Source organism: Bos indicus x Bos taurus, chromosome 11 (assembly GCF_003369695.1).
Source record: "Bos indicus x Bos taurus breed Angus x Brahman F1 hybrid chromosome 11, Bos_hybrid_MaternalHap_v2.0, whole genome shotgun sequence".
Lineage (NCBI taxonomy): Eukaryota > Metazoa > Chordata > Mammalia > Artiodactyla > Bovidae > Bos > Bos indicus x Bos taurus.
In genome coordinates, this window is record NC_040086.1 from 67,213,732 (window position 1) to 67,230,689 (window position 16,958).

Below are 16,958 nucleotides of genomic sequence, written 5' to 3' on the forward strand. Positions count from 1 at the left end.
TGTTGTTCCCACGCCCTGGATGGTCCCTCCCCCAAATGCCCACTCCCCTTGCTTGCTTTCGCTGCTCCTCCAGCCCTTCCCCTTTCCCTTTCTCTACTCCACCCCTCTTCTCTGGTCCTCATGACCCAAAAGAAATGAGGACTGGGTAGCACATTGTAGTTATTTGTGATCCCTGTTCTCCAGGGGCATCATATTTTATTTTGTCATTTCATGGGGTTTTTTGTATGTTATTTCTTTTAGGTTCGTTGGGGAGAAAAGGGCTCCACAGAAGAAGGTGCTAAGTTGGAGAAAGCAAAGAATGCAAGAGTCAAGATGCCAGAGCAGGAGTATGAGTTCCCTGAACCCCGAAATCTCAACAACAACATGCGCCGGCCCTCCTCTCCCCGGAAGTGGTATTCTCCGATCAAGGTGCGCCTCTTTCTATTCAAAAACCCATCCTCACTCCTTGTAAAACACTTACATAGGAAGAACCAGAATCTCTTGAGATGATATCAAACCAAAACCCAGCTTATCACAAAGAAACAAATTTCTCAAATCATGGACTTGAAAGTTTAAATGTATATTTTCCCAGTTTCCACAATATCGAGGTGAGAGCTGGGCTTTTTTGTTTTAATTGGAGTATTGTTGATTTACCGTGTCTTGTTAGTTTCAGGTGTACAGCATAGTGATTCCGTTTCATGTATATCCTTTCTCAGATTCTTTTCCATTATAGGTTATTACAAAATATTAAGTATAGTTCCCTGTGCTATACAATAGGTCCTATTGTTTACCTATTTTGTGTATAGTAGTTTCTATCTGTTAATCTCAAACTCCTAATTTATCCTCCCCCCACTTCCTGTCTGGAAACCATAAGCTTGTTTTCTGTGTCTGTGAGTCTGTTTCTGTTTTTAAATAAGCTCATTTGTATAATTTTTGTAGATTCAGCATATAAGTGATAGTGTATAGTATTTATCTTTCTCTAACTTACTTCACTTGCTGTATAATCTTTAGGTCCGTACATGTTGCTGCAAATGGCATTATTTCATTCTTTTTTTTTTTTTTACAGCTGAGTAATATTCCATTGTGTATATATATACATCACATCTCTTTTTCATTTATCTGTTAACGAGCATTTAGGTTGTTTCCATGTCTTGGCTACTGTAAATAGTGCTGCTGTAAACACTGGGGTGCTTGAAAGTTTTCATCTTTTCCTGATATATGCCCAGCAGTAGGAGCTGGGCTTCTTAAAATCCCCATGGCAAAGTGGTGGAATGAGAGTGGACTTGAAGAAAGTGACTTGGGTAGTAACCCCAGAGAATGATTATAACTTTGAATAATTTCATTGGTAAGCTTTCCATAGTCTAACAACAATAGCTGGATTCTCCTCAATGCCTAATATCTATCCTTCTTGCCTCAACAGTAGCCCATTTCCCTTTATTCAAGCCGTGTGCTGGTGTAGAGGGCTGTGTTGGCCATGAGTCTAGTACTCATTCTCCCTGGCTGCGAACAAAATGTCTTATTTCTCCAGCATCTCTCTTCCCCCCTCACAGTTCCACAGCTTAACTGAAAGCCTTTTTGACTTATTGAGAAATTTAAGTCATAAGAGGCAGTTAATGCTTCCCAAAGACCTCTTTTCTCTTCCTCATGGGTGCAGATGTCTTTGAATTCATGTGATTCATTCAACACCCTTGCTCCTTGATCTTCCCCATAAGCATCTGCACTATGCCAACCATCAAAGAGCACTAGAAAATTGTAGCCAAAAAGACCAACATAGTCTACCAGTAAAACTAGAGTGGTAGAGTCTTTGCTCTGCCCGGGTCTGTCTGGAATCCAAGGCTCCAACTCAGATCTGTACCCTCTAGCTCTGTGCTGCAGACAGAACTATGCCAACTCCAAGGCCTCCGGTGAAAGACTCAATATAAGAACCAGCTCTCTTTGCGAAAGAATGGATACATGTATATGTATGGCTGAGTCCCCTTGCTCACCTTTGAGTCCACCTGAAACTATCACAAAATTCTTAATCAGCTATACTCCAAAATAAAATAAAAAGTTTTAAAAAAAAGAACCAGATCTCATCAGCAGCCACCCCCCTCACACACACATACAGCTTTACCCCCTTCCAGTGATAAACTGAGATATTTGCTAATTTCAGAGCAGCTCTTCTCCCATGAAATCAAAAGTAGTAACCATTTTTAACAGTGGAGGACACTTTCTTGGTAGTTGTCTCTGCTGAGTTGAATTACCTCATTCTCAAACTAATCTCAGTGCATTGTCATTTTGGTTTGTTGTGTTTCAAGTGGTGAGATTCTTAAGATAAGCCACCCCCTCTCCTAGAGCAATGGGTTGAACTCTGGAAAAAATGTGGCCCAAATGTAGTTTGCTTGACTAACAGCTGTTTGCTTCTAATTATATTCTAATGTGGAACATTCAGTGGCGTGCATGCATGCACAGACAGGAAGGAGCCAAGGAGAATCTCAGATGAAGGCGAAAGGGGATTTTCTATTATGTTGTTTTCAGAAATCTGTACCTTGTGACTAATACAACATATTTGGTAAGAGCCAGGGTTTCATCTCTGTAATCTTGGATATTGAGAGAGCTTTAATTCTATTTGAAGAACTCATATTTGCTTGAGAGCATGTTATTCATCTGTTAACTAGTTGTCTAGGACTGAGTTTTATGAAACAAATGAGCATATGGTCAACTGGATTTAGAAATCTCAAAATACTCCCAACACGCACTTGGAATTAGTGTCAGTTGAACTGAAATTTGCTGTGTACCTACTGTATGCCAGTACTGCTGGATATTGAGTCTATAGAGGGTCTCAAACTTGGCTGAGAATCAGTCACCTGTAGGAGCTGTAAAAATACAAATCCCCAGGCCTGCTGTCTCAAACCTCATGATTCAGTCTCACAAAAGGCTTTCAAAGTCTCTCTAGCCTTCATGACCTGCCCACTTTTTCTCATGAAGTGAAACTCCTTTTTTCCCCTAATTTTCTCCGTTTTCAAATTTCCCATCCAAACTCCCTAAGGGAGACCCCACTGTTACCTCAGTTACCACTCCCTCCCCAGCCCCTGCTCTTCAGCCTTGGTCTCACGCTGATTCCCAGTGTGTGGTCCCTGAATGGGCAGCATCAGCATCCCCCAGGAGCTTGTTAGAAATGAACACCCTCAGGCCCCAAGCCTGACCTGCTGAATTAGCAGCGTTGGGGTTGGGGCCCAATTAAGAAGGGATCACCCAAGGTACCAGTCAGCCTTCCAGAGGAGACTCCCTGAGGGCAGGAACCATGGTGCGTGGCAAAGTGACTACAGTCATGCCTGGGAGACATCCTAAATTTCACATGGGTCCATTGTTCTCCCAAACACAGCTGCTGGATTAATGTTGAATGGTTGGAAAACTGCATGTTAAGGGATCACCAAAAAAGCCAGCTGGAAAAAACCTGTGATGCTGGTGGGCTCGTTAGGCACCTCTGTAGGACCCCTTTGTTAGGACTTGAGAAAGTGTGAATGCTCCTCCTGCTGCTGGAGCAGCTCACACCAAGGCTTACGTAGCACAGCTCGTTTGTGTGACTGCTCCTGTTTGTGAGTCTTCCCCCAACCAGATTTAATCCCTGCTGGAGGCACCAGTTATCCTTAACTCATCTTTGAATCACCCACAAACAGCATTATACCTGGCATGGAGTAAGGATTCCTCCACCTCTTGATAATAGAGCTGATGCGTGGGTTGTAATTATGAAACCACATCCAGAGCATCATGCCGGTTAGACTCTCCTGTGACCTACACAGATCACTTTGGTACTCTCGGACTAAAGAATGTGACATTCTTCTTGCCATCTCTTTGAGGCAAGGAGAGAAAAAGGTCATCCTATGTGTATCTGGGCCATATGGGCAAGGGAAGGGAAAGAACAAGAAAGTTTGAGAGTGGAAGCACAGAACAGAATTGAAAAGGCGTAATGTACACTGTTCAGAAGAAGAGCAGACTCTCCACCAGAACTTCAGCCCTTGGACTGTAACCCCATGTGTGGTTCACGATGAGCCCCATTCTAGCCACAATGTCTCTACACACTCACTAGGCCTTGGACAAAGCATTCAGCCTCAAGCTGTGCCGTAAACTCTATTTCCCTTTCCTGAACGCTCGTGCTGGATTTGTCTTGGTCCTGGCAGGAAACAGAAGGCACACTCAAGAGGGTCAAACTCAAACAATCTGGGCAGGGTTAAGAGAATCCGTGGCAATGGTGAGGCACGCAGGCACTCAACAGTGAGAGCTGCGACACCCCTGGGCCTGAAGGGCAAGGAGAGGAGAGGGTGTTACTGGATCCAGTGAGAGCTGCAGCCCCGGAGTAGAGGTCACCCAACGGGAGTTGTGGCCTTAGAGAGGGAGTCAGTAATCTAAATCTGCCCTGCTCCCTGTTTTAATATGGTCCATAAGCTAAGAATGGTTTTTGTATTTTTTAATCATTTTATTAGCACCTACATAATAGCCTTGAGTTTGCCTCTTGACCTACAAAACCTGAAATATTTACCCTCTGGGCCTATACAGAAAATGTTTGCAGACCCCTGCCCTATAAGAAAGCAGCCACTGATGGAAGTGGGGATCGGGGAGGGAGTAGAAGGAACAAGTACCAATCTCCTCGTTATCTTGCCCTCTTCTCTCCTTTTTTAAATTGAGGTATAGCTGATTTACAAGGTTGTATCAGTTTCAGCTGTATAGCAAAGTGATTCTATTATATATTTATTTTTTATTTTTTCAGATTCTTTTCCATTATGGGTTATTACAAAATACTGAGTAGAGTTCCCTGTGCTATATAGTGGGGTCCTTGTTGGTTATCTATTCTATATCTAGTATATCTAGTATTGTGTATATGTTAATCCTAAACTCCTGATTTATCCCTCCACCCCCTTCCCCCCTTTGGTAACCATAATTCATTTTCTATGTTTATGGGTCTGTTTCTGTTTTGTAAGTAAATTCACTTATATCATGTTTTCTCATATTCCACATTTAAGCAATATCATGTTTGTATGACTTACTTCACTTAGTGTAATAATCTCTAGGTCCATCCATGTTGCTGCAAATGGCATTATTTCATTCTTTTGATGGCTGAGTAATATTCTGCTATATATATATATATATATACACACACACGCGCGTGCGCGTGCACTCCACATACTCTTTATCCATTCATCTGTCTGCTGTCATCTTCTGGTGCTACCTGTTGGCCAGACCAAAGGGAAGCTAAATGATGCCATCTGTTGAGGTTGCTCTTCCAAGGCATGGAACAAGGAAGGCAGAGAATTGCAGAGAGTGGATGGGGGCAGGCAGCTCATGGAGAATGGCCCGCCCACTCTCTGCCCCACTATCAACAGGGAGAACATCTCCACCCAGGGCAAAACTTTCAGAAAGTTCTAGAAAGAGTCCTGGTTCCCCAGTGAAGGTGGTCAGAATCACACACCTTTGAACTGATTGCATTTGACTCAGTTTCTCAAGCATTCCAGGAAATAGATTTGAGGACCAGAGAAGCAGGGGAGCACATTGCCTCAGCACACCCCAAGGGAGCTCACTAGGAGAAGGAGTCCACAACGGGCTGCTCCCTGCCATCGCCTAGGCTAATTTAAGGCACTGACCACGCTGACCACACTTTACCCTTTCCTCATTCCAGGCTCATGATCAGGAAATTTTCCGATATTTGGCCTGAATTTTTCTTTGCTTGGTTTTCACCCCCTGGATTTACAGCAATCCCGTGCTTCTCATTAAATTGGGACTGACCGCTTCAGGCGAGTTAAGTAATGCCCAGATGTATGGCCACCAGAAAGATGAAAACCAGGTCTGTTTTCAAGTTTGCTGGAAGGCTTGCAGCCTTCAGAGAAATGATTTTCCTCCTTTTCCAGTAGCTCCTCCCTTTGACTGGCAATGACAGAAATGACAGCCGAAGGACAAAAGCCAGACCCTGGCTGGCCCTGCAGACCGCTGTGTTCTGCAGAAGAGCCTGACCAGCCTGTGCTGCTCACAGCACCGGGAAGCCGGTGGTCTTCTGTTCATTTTCTTTCAGGCAAACCTGTCATCCCTGCTTAAGCACCTTGACCTTGTAATCAAGCAGCATTCAGTGCTGAAACTGCACTGAACGAAGCTGTATGCCGTCCAGTAAGACACACTGAAGCCTTAAATGTTGTCAGATGTGCTGTTGATGTTGAACAGACATTTTTTTGTCCCTTCCTGGCTACAATTCAGAATGGTTCCAAACATGTTTTAAACAAAGACCAAAAGAAGAGAGAAAAAAAATTACCGTGTATGAGTGTGTCTATGTGTGGGTATATGTAGGGGAAGTTTCTAACTTATGCATTCATTTGTTTCATTTAAGGAGAAGCATGAGTCACAATATTTATTATATATTTTAAGGTATAAAAAATTAGTATTAGTCTCTCACACCCCTCTAAGTTGAACTACCCTCAAAATTCCCAGCTTCTGACTAACTTCCAATTAGCTGAGGCAGACAAACCAGGAGAGAAGATACAGCTGCTGCCTGCCCACCCCTCCTCCCACCCCCAAAAAAGGAAAGAAAGGCAGCCACAAAGCCCATGCACTGAAATGCTTTGAGCGATGGACCTCACAAACCTCCTGGCGTGGTCTTCTTGTTTAGGAAGAAACAAGCGAGCATTGATGTAAAATTCCTGGTTTGCCAGCCTTTGTGGATTGGAAGATATTGATTATCAGGCTAGGGTAGAGTTGGGGAACCTGGAATTGGTACACTTCTCATGGGATAGTCAAAGTGTGTCCATTTCATATGAAAGAAAGATATATAAATGTCAGGTAATACACTGTGGTGGAGGGTTCCCAGAGTGGCGGAGAATCTTTAAGCTTCGCAGAAGCATTCCTCCTGGGAAGTGAGAACCTGTGTCTTGAAACGCACCTTGTAGAGAGGGCCATGCAGGCAGGACTCTCAGATCTGAGAGAAATAGTGGCGTCAACTCAGAGGCTCCCCCCAGGCTGTGAGGAAAACCCACCAACCACTTGGAAGAATCTCCTGAGGCTCTTCTGGCCCCAAAGGGATGTTATTAATAAGCCCAGTAGCAACTGTCTTGAAATGACAAAACTTCTGCCTCCTCTCAGAAAATCAAGCAAAGGAACCTTGTTATGTACTTTGACTTTTAAGAGTTATTTTTCATCCTCTTGATTCTAAACACACTTATTCTATAGCTTACTTCAGCTCTTGCATAAAATGCTACCTGATGTATTGAAAGAAGTACAACAAGGTATAGGATGTATAGATTACCCCAGCTGTTTTCTATGCCACACAGAATGGGGACTTTGGATTCATCTGTGGAACTTTGAGAATTCAGAACACTGAGGGCTACAATCAGAACTAGCTGGTCTTACCTCAGCCAGAACAGCTGTTGATAGCAGCTCAGCTGGATGAAGGGCATACCTGGGTGACACATGTACCACAAGTCAGGCATAGTCCCGAGGGTCTTGCTTGCACTCACTTCTTCATTTCTCACCAACGCCCTCAAAATTAGAAACTGCTACTACTCCTTCTGTTTTACAAATGGGAAAATCAAGGCACAGAGGGGTAACTTGCCTAAATTCACACTGCTAATACGTTTCTTGATTTATTTTATTACTGACAAAGCATCCATTCCAGCTAGCCATGATATCTGTTATTAATCAAGTAGTAGAAAGGACTGGGAGCCTGGAGGTAAAAGACCAATCAGGAAACTATTCACAGGATAAGTGACAGGTGATCCAGGCCAAGGCAGTAGCCAAGGAGACAATGGGGCAGGGCTGGACAGGAAGAGGCAAGAGGGAAGATGGGACAGAACATCCACCGGACACGGTCGAAGTTGGATGTGAAGGGGTGGCAGAGAGAGAGGAGGTGAGAATGGCCTGTCTGGTCATTGCCTGTCTCCATGTCAGTGGTGCTCCATGGCATACTCAAGGCAGGGTGCCAAAGGGGGAGCAGGTTGGAGGAAAATTATTCAATATGTGATGTTTGGGGGCTTTTTATACCTGTGATATGTTTACTTTACAACTAAGATTTGGTAATTGGATTGGAAGCTTATATGAGCCATGGGCAGACAGGTGGAAATTTGACCCATGAGACTAGGTGAGAGTACGCAGGGTGAGCATTCTGCCTGGGGGTGAGTCTGGTAGAGGGGGGACACCGAGGGGACCCCCTTGCATCAAGTGTAGGCAGAGGGGAGGGGAAGAAGAAGCTGAAAAGGATATGAGAGTTAAGAAGGAGCAGGCAGAGCCAAGGTTTAGCCAAGCCTTAGTGAAGCAGCTGTGGTGGAGTGTTGGGGGTCTCCAGACACCGTCATAGAAGCCAGGGGGAAAGGCGGAAATGTGGTTGCAGGACAGAGTGGAGGGCGGGCGCTCCATGCTTGTAAAGTACAAATTGTTGGATTCTTACTTGTCATCTTACATTCATTTCCATCTTTCTACAGGGCATTCCAAATTATTATTTTAATGACTACCTAAGGATTAATACATTGATAACATTGAATGAATGCTTTCTGTGAGACAAGTATCTTACTTCAAGGGCTTCCCAGGTGGCTCTAATGGTAAAGAACCTGCCTGCCAATGCAGGAGACATAAGAGGCATGGGTTCAATCCCTGGATCAGGAAGATCCCCTGGAGGAGGGCTCGGGGACCCGACTCCAGTATTCTTGCCCAGAGAATCCCAGGGACAGAGGAGCCCGGCGGGCTACAGTCCATGGGGTCACCAAGAGTCAGACATGACTGAAGCGACTTACCATGCACGCATCTTACTTCAATATCTAATTGTAAGCCTTTTAAGAAATCCATAGAGCAGACAATATTATTATCTCTCTTTTTTCTAAAGATGAGAAAGGTAAGACTTAAGGACATGAAACAGTTTGTTCAAGGCCACAGCAGAGCTGGTGAGGGGCAGCCCCAAAATACAGTCTAAAGCCAGTCATTTTGTGCTTAAATATTGCTCTATGATCTGTTGCCACCCATTCTCCTGGTGTTGCACATCTAGGTGGTTTTTGCCCCCTTTCCCTGCCTGGAACTTTGTATTTCTGCTGAGTTAATTATAACACTTCCTCAACAGCCACTTTTTCTTTTAGCCCCATCTTATTGCACCTCATTTGTCAAGGAGTTGAGTGATCAGGGCACAGAATACTGAGAGGGGGATGATTTACCAAGTCAGTTACCAGGAGTCCCCCCTAAAAAATGGAAAAGAAAAGAGGCGTTTGTCCAGGAAGTCCACCTGGTTATATCCTGACACATAAATACTTATCCCAAAGAACTTTAAAGGAAAACATTTAACCAATGATTGAAACGGTTTAATGCAGAAAACCATGCTGAACACAGCAGCAGTCCTTCCCAGCATTCTGAAGTCAGTCCAGAATATTTTTAGAGGTTTTTGTAAATACTTGGCCAAGAGAGATGAGAAACATTATGCTTAGCAAGACAGAGTTGAACCCACAAGAACTCAAGCGACCATTGATAAAGGTTGCAGAGCACATTTTTCGTATCTGAATAAAACCCACCAGAAAATAACTTCAGAACACCAACTCTTCAAGTGGCATTCTTAAATTGATGCTGCTACTATGAACGCTTTGTGGCAAGGAACTTGAAGTTTCTAGACTCTTCTAGCCTTTAGCATTATCCTTCAAAGACCACTTACAGATCAGTGTTTTCAAACATGCTCGAAAAACCCCAACAGGAATACATGTTGGCCCAGTAAATCCTTATGTGTGCATTCACTTCATACACTAATACTCACACCCATGCATGTTTAACTGATACACATTTTTCACAAATCATACTTATCCTCACCATGTGCCATTAACTCAAATATTTTCTTTCCTATTAATTCAGATCCTAACACACAAAATTATTTCATGAGGGGTTGAAGAGTTGCAACCCCCAGTTTAGAAACCCTGTTCCAGAGGATCTAAGTGAAAGTGCTCCGACCAGAAGATCTGCACAAGGAAGAAGCTGCAGTTGGTATCATAGAAAGGATATGAGCTTTGCACAGGAAACTATATTCAAAATCCTGTGATAGACCATAATGGAAAAGAATATTTAAAAAGAAGGTGAAGTGAAAGTGAAAGTTGCTCAGTCGTGTCCGACTCTTTGTGACCACATGGAATGGTCCATGGAATTCTCCAGGTCAGAACAATGGAGTGCGTAGCCTTTCCCTTCTCCGGGGGATCTTCACAACCCAGGGATTGAACCCAGGTCTCCTGCGTTGCAGGTGGATTCTTTACCAGCTGAGCCACAAGAATGTAGATACGTGTATAACTGAGCCACATTGCTCTATAGTAGAAATTAACATAACATTGTAAATCAACTATGCTTCAATTTAAAAATTAATAAATGCCATAAAAAATTTTTTTAATATTTAGAATTAGACATGGTGGGGGCATCCAGTCACACCTCTCCAGTTTGCAAGTTGTGTGCCTCTGGCCAAGTTAGTTGACCTCTCTGATTCCTTCCCCATAACCCTCTGGGACTGCTGGGAGAATGAAACGAGCGGACACTCAGAAAAGCACCTCGGCCTGCACATAGCAGCACTGGATGCATTCATTCATCTAACACATATTTTCTGAGCACCAGAAGCTGGGCTAAGGGCTGGGTATACAGCACTTAAAAAAACCAGAGGCACCTCTGCTTTCACAGAGCTGGCATTCCAGACGACAGAGACAAATACTAAGCAAATAAACAGAGTCCTTGTCAGGGAGTGATAAGGGCTGTATTAGTTTCCTACTGTTGCTCTAACAAATTACCTCTAACTAAGTGGCTTAAGACTGCACAAAGTTATTGTCTTATAGTTCTGGGGGTCAGAAGCCCAAAATGGGTCTCACTGGGCTAAGATGACAGCAAGGCCAGGGCTGCACTCCTTCTGGAGGCTCTAGGAGAGAATCCATCTCCTCATCTTTTCCAGACTCCAGAAGCTGACCGCTCATTGGCTTGTGGCCCCCTTTCCTGGTGGTTCAGACGGTAAAATGTCTGTCTACAGTGTGAGATACCTGGGTTCGATTCCTGGGTTGGGAAGATTCCCTGGAGAAGGAAATGGCAACCCACTCCAGTACTCTTGCCTTGAAAATCCCATGGACGGAGGAGCTTGGTGCAGGTTACTTATCCATGGGGTCGCAGAGAGTCGGGCACGACTGAGCAACTTCACTTTCTTTCTTTTCTTTCTTTCTTTCCTCCCCAAAGCCAGCAACCATGGGTTGAGTCCTTCTTACATGGGATCACTCTGACTCTGCTTCTGTTTCTCCATCTCTTTCTCTGAGTCTGACCCTCCTGCCTCCCTCTGTTAAGGACCCCTGTGAAATACATAAATAATAAACAAATCCACGTGGTTAGATTGGGTCCATCCAGATGATCCAGGATCATGTCCCCAATCTAAGATCCTTAACGTAGTTGTTGGGGCAATTCGAGCGCAGATTGAAAAAGAATTTCCAGACACACAGCATTTCAGAAGGGAGTGAGTTTATTAAGAACAAAGAGCAGAGATAAAAGAGGCACTGCAGACACAGTGGGCTGACCTGACAGACCAAGAAGAGTTGACAGTCTTTGTGGGGTAAGAGCCAATTTTTACAGCCTCAAGACAAAGAAAATTCCTGCTGGAAGGTTGGTGTTAGGTGATTGGTTGGGGCACTATAGAGTGTTTACTAGAGTGGGCATTCTTTGCCTAATTTGGAGTCAGGAGGCCTGTTAGTGATGATCAGGGGCTTTTGGCAACAAAGGGTCAATTAGCTTGTTGACCTGGCTCTGTGCTCCACTTCTGTGGCCTTGGTACAGGGCTTGCACCTGTGGCTTTGGAGCAGGACTCAACAGTAATCAAATGTGCAAAGTCCTTTTTTTGCCATGAAAGGGAACGTAGTCACCAGTTCCAGAGGCTAAAATGTCATATTTAGAGGTGGAGGCGAGCAGATTTCCTGGTGGTGAAGGGAAATCAGACAAAGTAAAGGTGACTTCTGCCTGTTGGTGGCGTCACCAGCCAGGGACCTTTTTTCCCTGTGTTTTTAGTGTTTGCAGTGGCAGAAGCCAGCTCCACTCAGCATGTCTAAGGAACTAGAACATTAGACTCCCTTTGTCACACACTATGAAAACTTTAGCCCTCACAGATTCAGTCTTCTCAGATTCAGCCAATCACCTACAACTCCAAAGGGGGCTGTGATTTGTGGTGATCCATGATCCTTAGTCATTTGTCCCTCAAGTCCAGGATTCTGGAGCCTCTTGTGGGGACAGCCGTGGATCTGTGCCCCAGGACCCTTTCATTGGTCTAGCCCCATCCACGCTTCTGTTCAGTCATTTTCCTGAATTTGTCCTCATTGTTTCATTTGCAAACTCGGGACACTAAGTGGGAAGAAAAAACTTGAGTGCAAGTTGAAAAGCCTGCAGTGTGAGAAGATGCCCAGAAATGCAATGAGGGCAACAGGCTGGATGACTCCTGTGTGTCTGCACACCTGAGGCTGTGCTACAGTTGCAGGTGTCTCCTGCGTGAGCATCAGGGTTCTCTGGGATGTGTCTCTTCTCCTCTATTGCTGAAATCCACATTTTGAACTAGAGAGTCACATCCTGTGACAACTGCATTGCTGGTGAAGTGTGGTTCATATGACTGAAGAAGCATGGAAAGTTCATGTCAGTGCGGGCCCTCAGTCTGGTTTCAGATGTAATCTTGGTGCATTTGTTTTATTTCAGGGAAAACTTGATGCCTTGTGGGTCCTACTAAGGAAAGGCTACGATCGTGTGTCCGTGATGCGTCCACAGCCAGGAGACACGGTAGGATTCATTAACAGTGTCGCATACACGCGTTCTTTTTCTTTTTCTCTCTCTGCCTCTGACTGTTGAGCTGGAATAACTCCAGATAATGAATCCAGCTATCATTTCATGTTGTGACAAATCAGATACTAGTTTTCAAATTTTGGGTTCTACAAGACCTTGAGTTTCGACTTGCTTTTCTGAAAAGGATTTTGACCGAAACAGGTTAGATTAGCTTCCTAGGACTTGAGCTGCTGGGTTTCCATGTACAGTGAGTGAATAAAGCAAGGATGCTCAGGCAGCTTCCGGAGAGAGGGCTGCTGCTCCTTGGCCACACTGGCCAGTGGTGACAAGCAGGACGCCAGGGCCACAAGGTGGAGCCAGGGAATAGGGACCATGGGAAAACTCCCCCATCGTCCAGCAGGTGTTGGGTTTGTCTGGTCCAGGATCACAGGAGGGTCTTCCACAGTGAGGATTTGCCCTGAAACTGTTAGGACTAAGCTCTGAGTGTCTCCAACTGGAAGGAGATAGAAAGGGAGGAGGCCACAGCGGCCTTAGTCCTCATTTTGTAAATGAGGAAACAGAGGACAGGACAAGCTGAATAATAACAACGCTGGAAACAACCTCAGTTCTGTCGTAATCATGCCATTGCTAGCTCTTCTGGGAAGAGCTAGTCTCTCTTTTATAAAATCTTCAAAGCAAAGCCTGGGACCAAATTCTCCCTCAACCACCCGCAACCTGCATCTTTCATCTGCTGCTCTGGGAATCAGACACACTAACCCAAAAGCAAAATCAAGGTGTCTAATTTGGGGCTCCTTTTGAATCAGGTAGAGTTGGGTCTGAATTTTGCTTCCTTCCTGCCTGGAAAACTCTAAGCAAGTCCCTTGACCTCTCTGCATTCCATTTCTTCATATTGTAAAGTGGTTGATAATAATTACTTCAGTGTGGCTGGCTGGAGACAGTAATGTTTGTAAAGCATTTGGCTTAACATTTGAACACATTAAATAGTAATGCTCAGTCAAACATTATTATGATTATTTACCTTGTGCTTTTCTGTCTGTGAAAGGTTGGTGCAGAAATTCAAACTATATTGCTATTGACTATGTCAGATATACCTGCATCTTTGCACTGCCCACTCTGCAACACGGTACAACTGATAAAACATGAGAGCAGGGTCAGTCAGGCAGGTTGCCCTCCCTTTGCACCTGGTGACAACAGGTGGCTTGTGGTTGAGAGGATTTGGTCCAAAGTTTCACAGCCTGAGCAGACTGCTGCCAGCTAGCTGTTCCTGCTCCACGTTGTGGCAGGGACAGCAGGCAAGTATGATGTAAAAAAAAAAAACCACCCAGGGCATATAAATGCTGGGCCAACTTGACCTTCTTGATCTCTAGAATTTGTTTTTTGTCTGGAAGTCAACAAGAACACAACAAGAACAATCTGCTAGAGCAGATTTTAAAGTATAAACAGCTAACAGAAATGAGCCTTGGCCATCAGCTTTGTACTCAGCGTGGTATCTGGCCTTGTAAGTTATACATATGGTTTCTGTGGAAAATTAAGAAATTTTTTAGCCTGCATGAAACGCATCTAACAGAATAAGAAGAAAACAATAGGATAGGTAAACTCCTCGGGCTCAGCAGTACTATTTTTGTGATAGAACGTACTAGTCCATGAACAAGACCATTTTTCTCAGAGCACTTGAAAAACATCTCCACTCAGATTTGTTAACATTCCATTCTTCACTGACCAGTTTGCCAGAAACAGATTTATAAACTGGGTCAACCAGAGAATCGAGTGTAGGAAAGAGGAAGGATAAGAGAAATATTATGGTAGATAAGATACAAGAACTAAAACTGTTTGAGGGCAAATGGCTGATTGGATAAATCTAACAAAAATGAGATGAAAATGGATGGAGTTCCTTCTAATGAATCACACCTAGATTGAATCTCTTATTTACAAATTCTGAATGAAAGCTTGTGTCTTTCACATTTGAAGACCTTCTGTGTGCTTTTGAGAAATACAATCCCACCCTGAAATTTCATTCTCCAGTCACACAAAATAATAGATGGGAAGGACGGGAGGTCTGAGAATTAGGATACATTTGTGACCATGTTCTTAGAGGTGTTGCAAAGTACAATTGCCGAGCCTACTTCGAAATGGACATTCTTTACAGGAATCCTGCTAAAATCTTTAAGACACATGAGAGTAGATGCAGAGAACCGTGTCTTTGTAATCATGATGATGGCCACAGACTTCTAGTTGTATACATGGAGATACACAAGAAAGATCATAGATTATGTAGGAAGGGAAATTCAAAGCTACCTTATCGCAACTCAGGAAAGAATTCTGGAAGAGAAGACTATGCTGTCGCTTATCATTATGTGCTTATTCTGTTCTGTTTTCATAACTTCGACAGACTCACTACAGACCTGCCTTCTTTGCACAGTGGATGACTCTGTAAGAATTCCTCAGCACTGATTTATGGGGCTGACCACATTTTCCATAAACTCAAAATGACTACATCCAGGCATGTGCTCATGAACAAGAGTCATAGGTTCTGAGTTTTTCCTTTAAAACAAAAACAAAAACAAACATCACCTAATTACATTCTCAGTTACATTCTGAATTGTTTCAAACACATGTTGATCACACAAAAACCTGGCAGTTCTTCTCAGTTCCTATCTGCTCTATCCTTCCCCAAATGAACCCACCCCTGCTCTACAGAGGCAGACATGGGCTCACCAGTAGAGCCTCGGAGGCTGCTGGAAAAGCAGAATGCCTCCAGCCCCCACCACAGAGCAGAGGGCTGAGAGAGGCCTGAGCCCAGAGTCACATCCTTCCCTGGGATTGGTGCCCACTTCGTGGGAGCTGTCCATGTTTTCCCTGGGTCAGGGAAAACATGAATGGGATGACAGCAGGGGACATGAATGCTTTCTGACTGCCACCACCCATCTTCCTCTTTCTGCCTGGGGTGGGCCCACAGTCCTATTGTGTTTTGGAGCCCACCAAGAAAGCCTGAGCCAACATAAAAGGTAAAGTACCAAAGAAGCCACTTAAGTAGCAAACCAGCAACACATCGGATCCTAAAATTTAATAAGCTCACTAAGCACATGGTGCTTGCGTGCCAAGTTGCTTCAGTCGTGTCGAACTCTTTGCAATTCTGTGGACTGTAGCCCATCAGGTTCCTCTGTCCATGAGATTCTGCAGGCAAAAATACTGGAGTGGGTTACCATGCCCTCCTCCAGGGCGCCTTCCCAACCCAGGGATCGAACCTGTTTCTCTTACATCTCCTGCATTGTCAGGCAGGTTCTTTACCACTAGCGCCACCTGGGAAGCCCCAACTATATAGTATCCTCTGCTTATACCATCCCCTGGCTTCCAGTGTATAGCCACCGCTTTGCTCTTTTGAAAACATGGATCTCAGCATGCCATTCCAAAGCTTCAGTCTTTCAAAGGCTAGGAAGAAGCCCGAAACCCTTAGCTTGATTTAGAAAGGCTTTCCTTGTCATTTCATCTACTTTTCCCTCTGGTTCCCCTATCACTCCATAGAGGCTCCAGCCACCTAGAATTGCTCCCTATTCCCTGAACATGCCAGAATCGTTTGTGTCTCTGTGCCTTTGCACAGTCTTAATTTCTCTGCCTGGGATGTCTTTCCCATCATCTCTACCTACTGAACTGTTACCTTGGTAATATTGTTCATTGTCCCCATGGTACCCCTGTAAACACAAAACGTTGCTGTCCAGACCCAGGCTTTAAAGGGGGTTTTACCAAAGTAGAGAACATTTACAGAGACTTAGCAGGAAAGTCTGGCAATTAGAATCTGTGTCCCATGAGCATTTGCCAGGATAGTCCCCAATTCTTCCTATATGGGAGCCTCTCTGACTTCAGAAAATTTTCTTACCATTCAAGGACAAATGGCAGAAGGAATTGGGAATGTTCAGTCTGAGGCAGAAGACTTAAAGGGAGCTGAGAGCTTTTTAACTTGGTCATCATTCTAAGCATTCTTTTTATAAACTATTAATATTTTCTCTCTGGGCCTCATGGATCAGATGGTAAAAAATCTGCCTGCAGTGGGGGAGAACTGGGTTTGATCCCTGGGTTGGGAAGATGCCCTGGAGAAGGGAATATCCACCCACTCCAGTATTCTTGCCTAGAGAATTCCATGGACAGAGGAGCCTGTCAGCCCTGTCATGGGGTCAGGTCGCAAAGAGTTGGACACAAGTGAGAGACTAACACTTTCACTTTCATTA

General features: G+C 44.3%; 1 protein-coding gene across 1 annotated transcript in view; it reads left to right on the forward strand.

Annotated features, from left to right (window-relative positions):
• ANTXR1 (ANTXR cell adhesion molecule 1) overlaps positions 1 to 16,958 on the forward strand; it is a 255,318-nt gene that overhangs the window by 183,708 nt on the left and 54,652 nt on the right. Inside the window, exons 16-17 of the mRNA XM_027555677.1 lie at positions 241 to 408; positions 12,652 to 12,732. Coding sequence (XP_027411478.1) covers positions 241 to 408; positions 12,652 to 12,732 — 249 coding nt within the window. The remainder of the gene's footprint in view (positions 1 to 240; positions 409 to 12,651; positions 12,733 to 16,958) is intronic.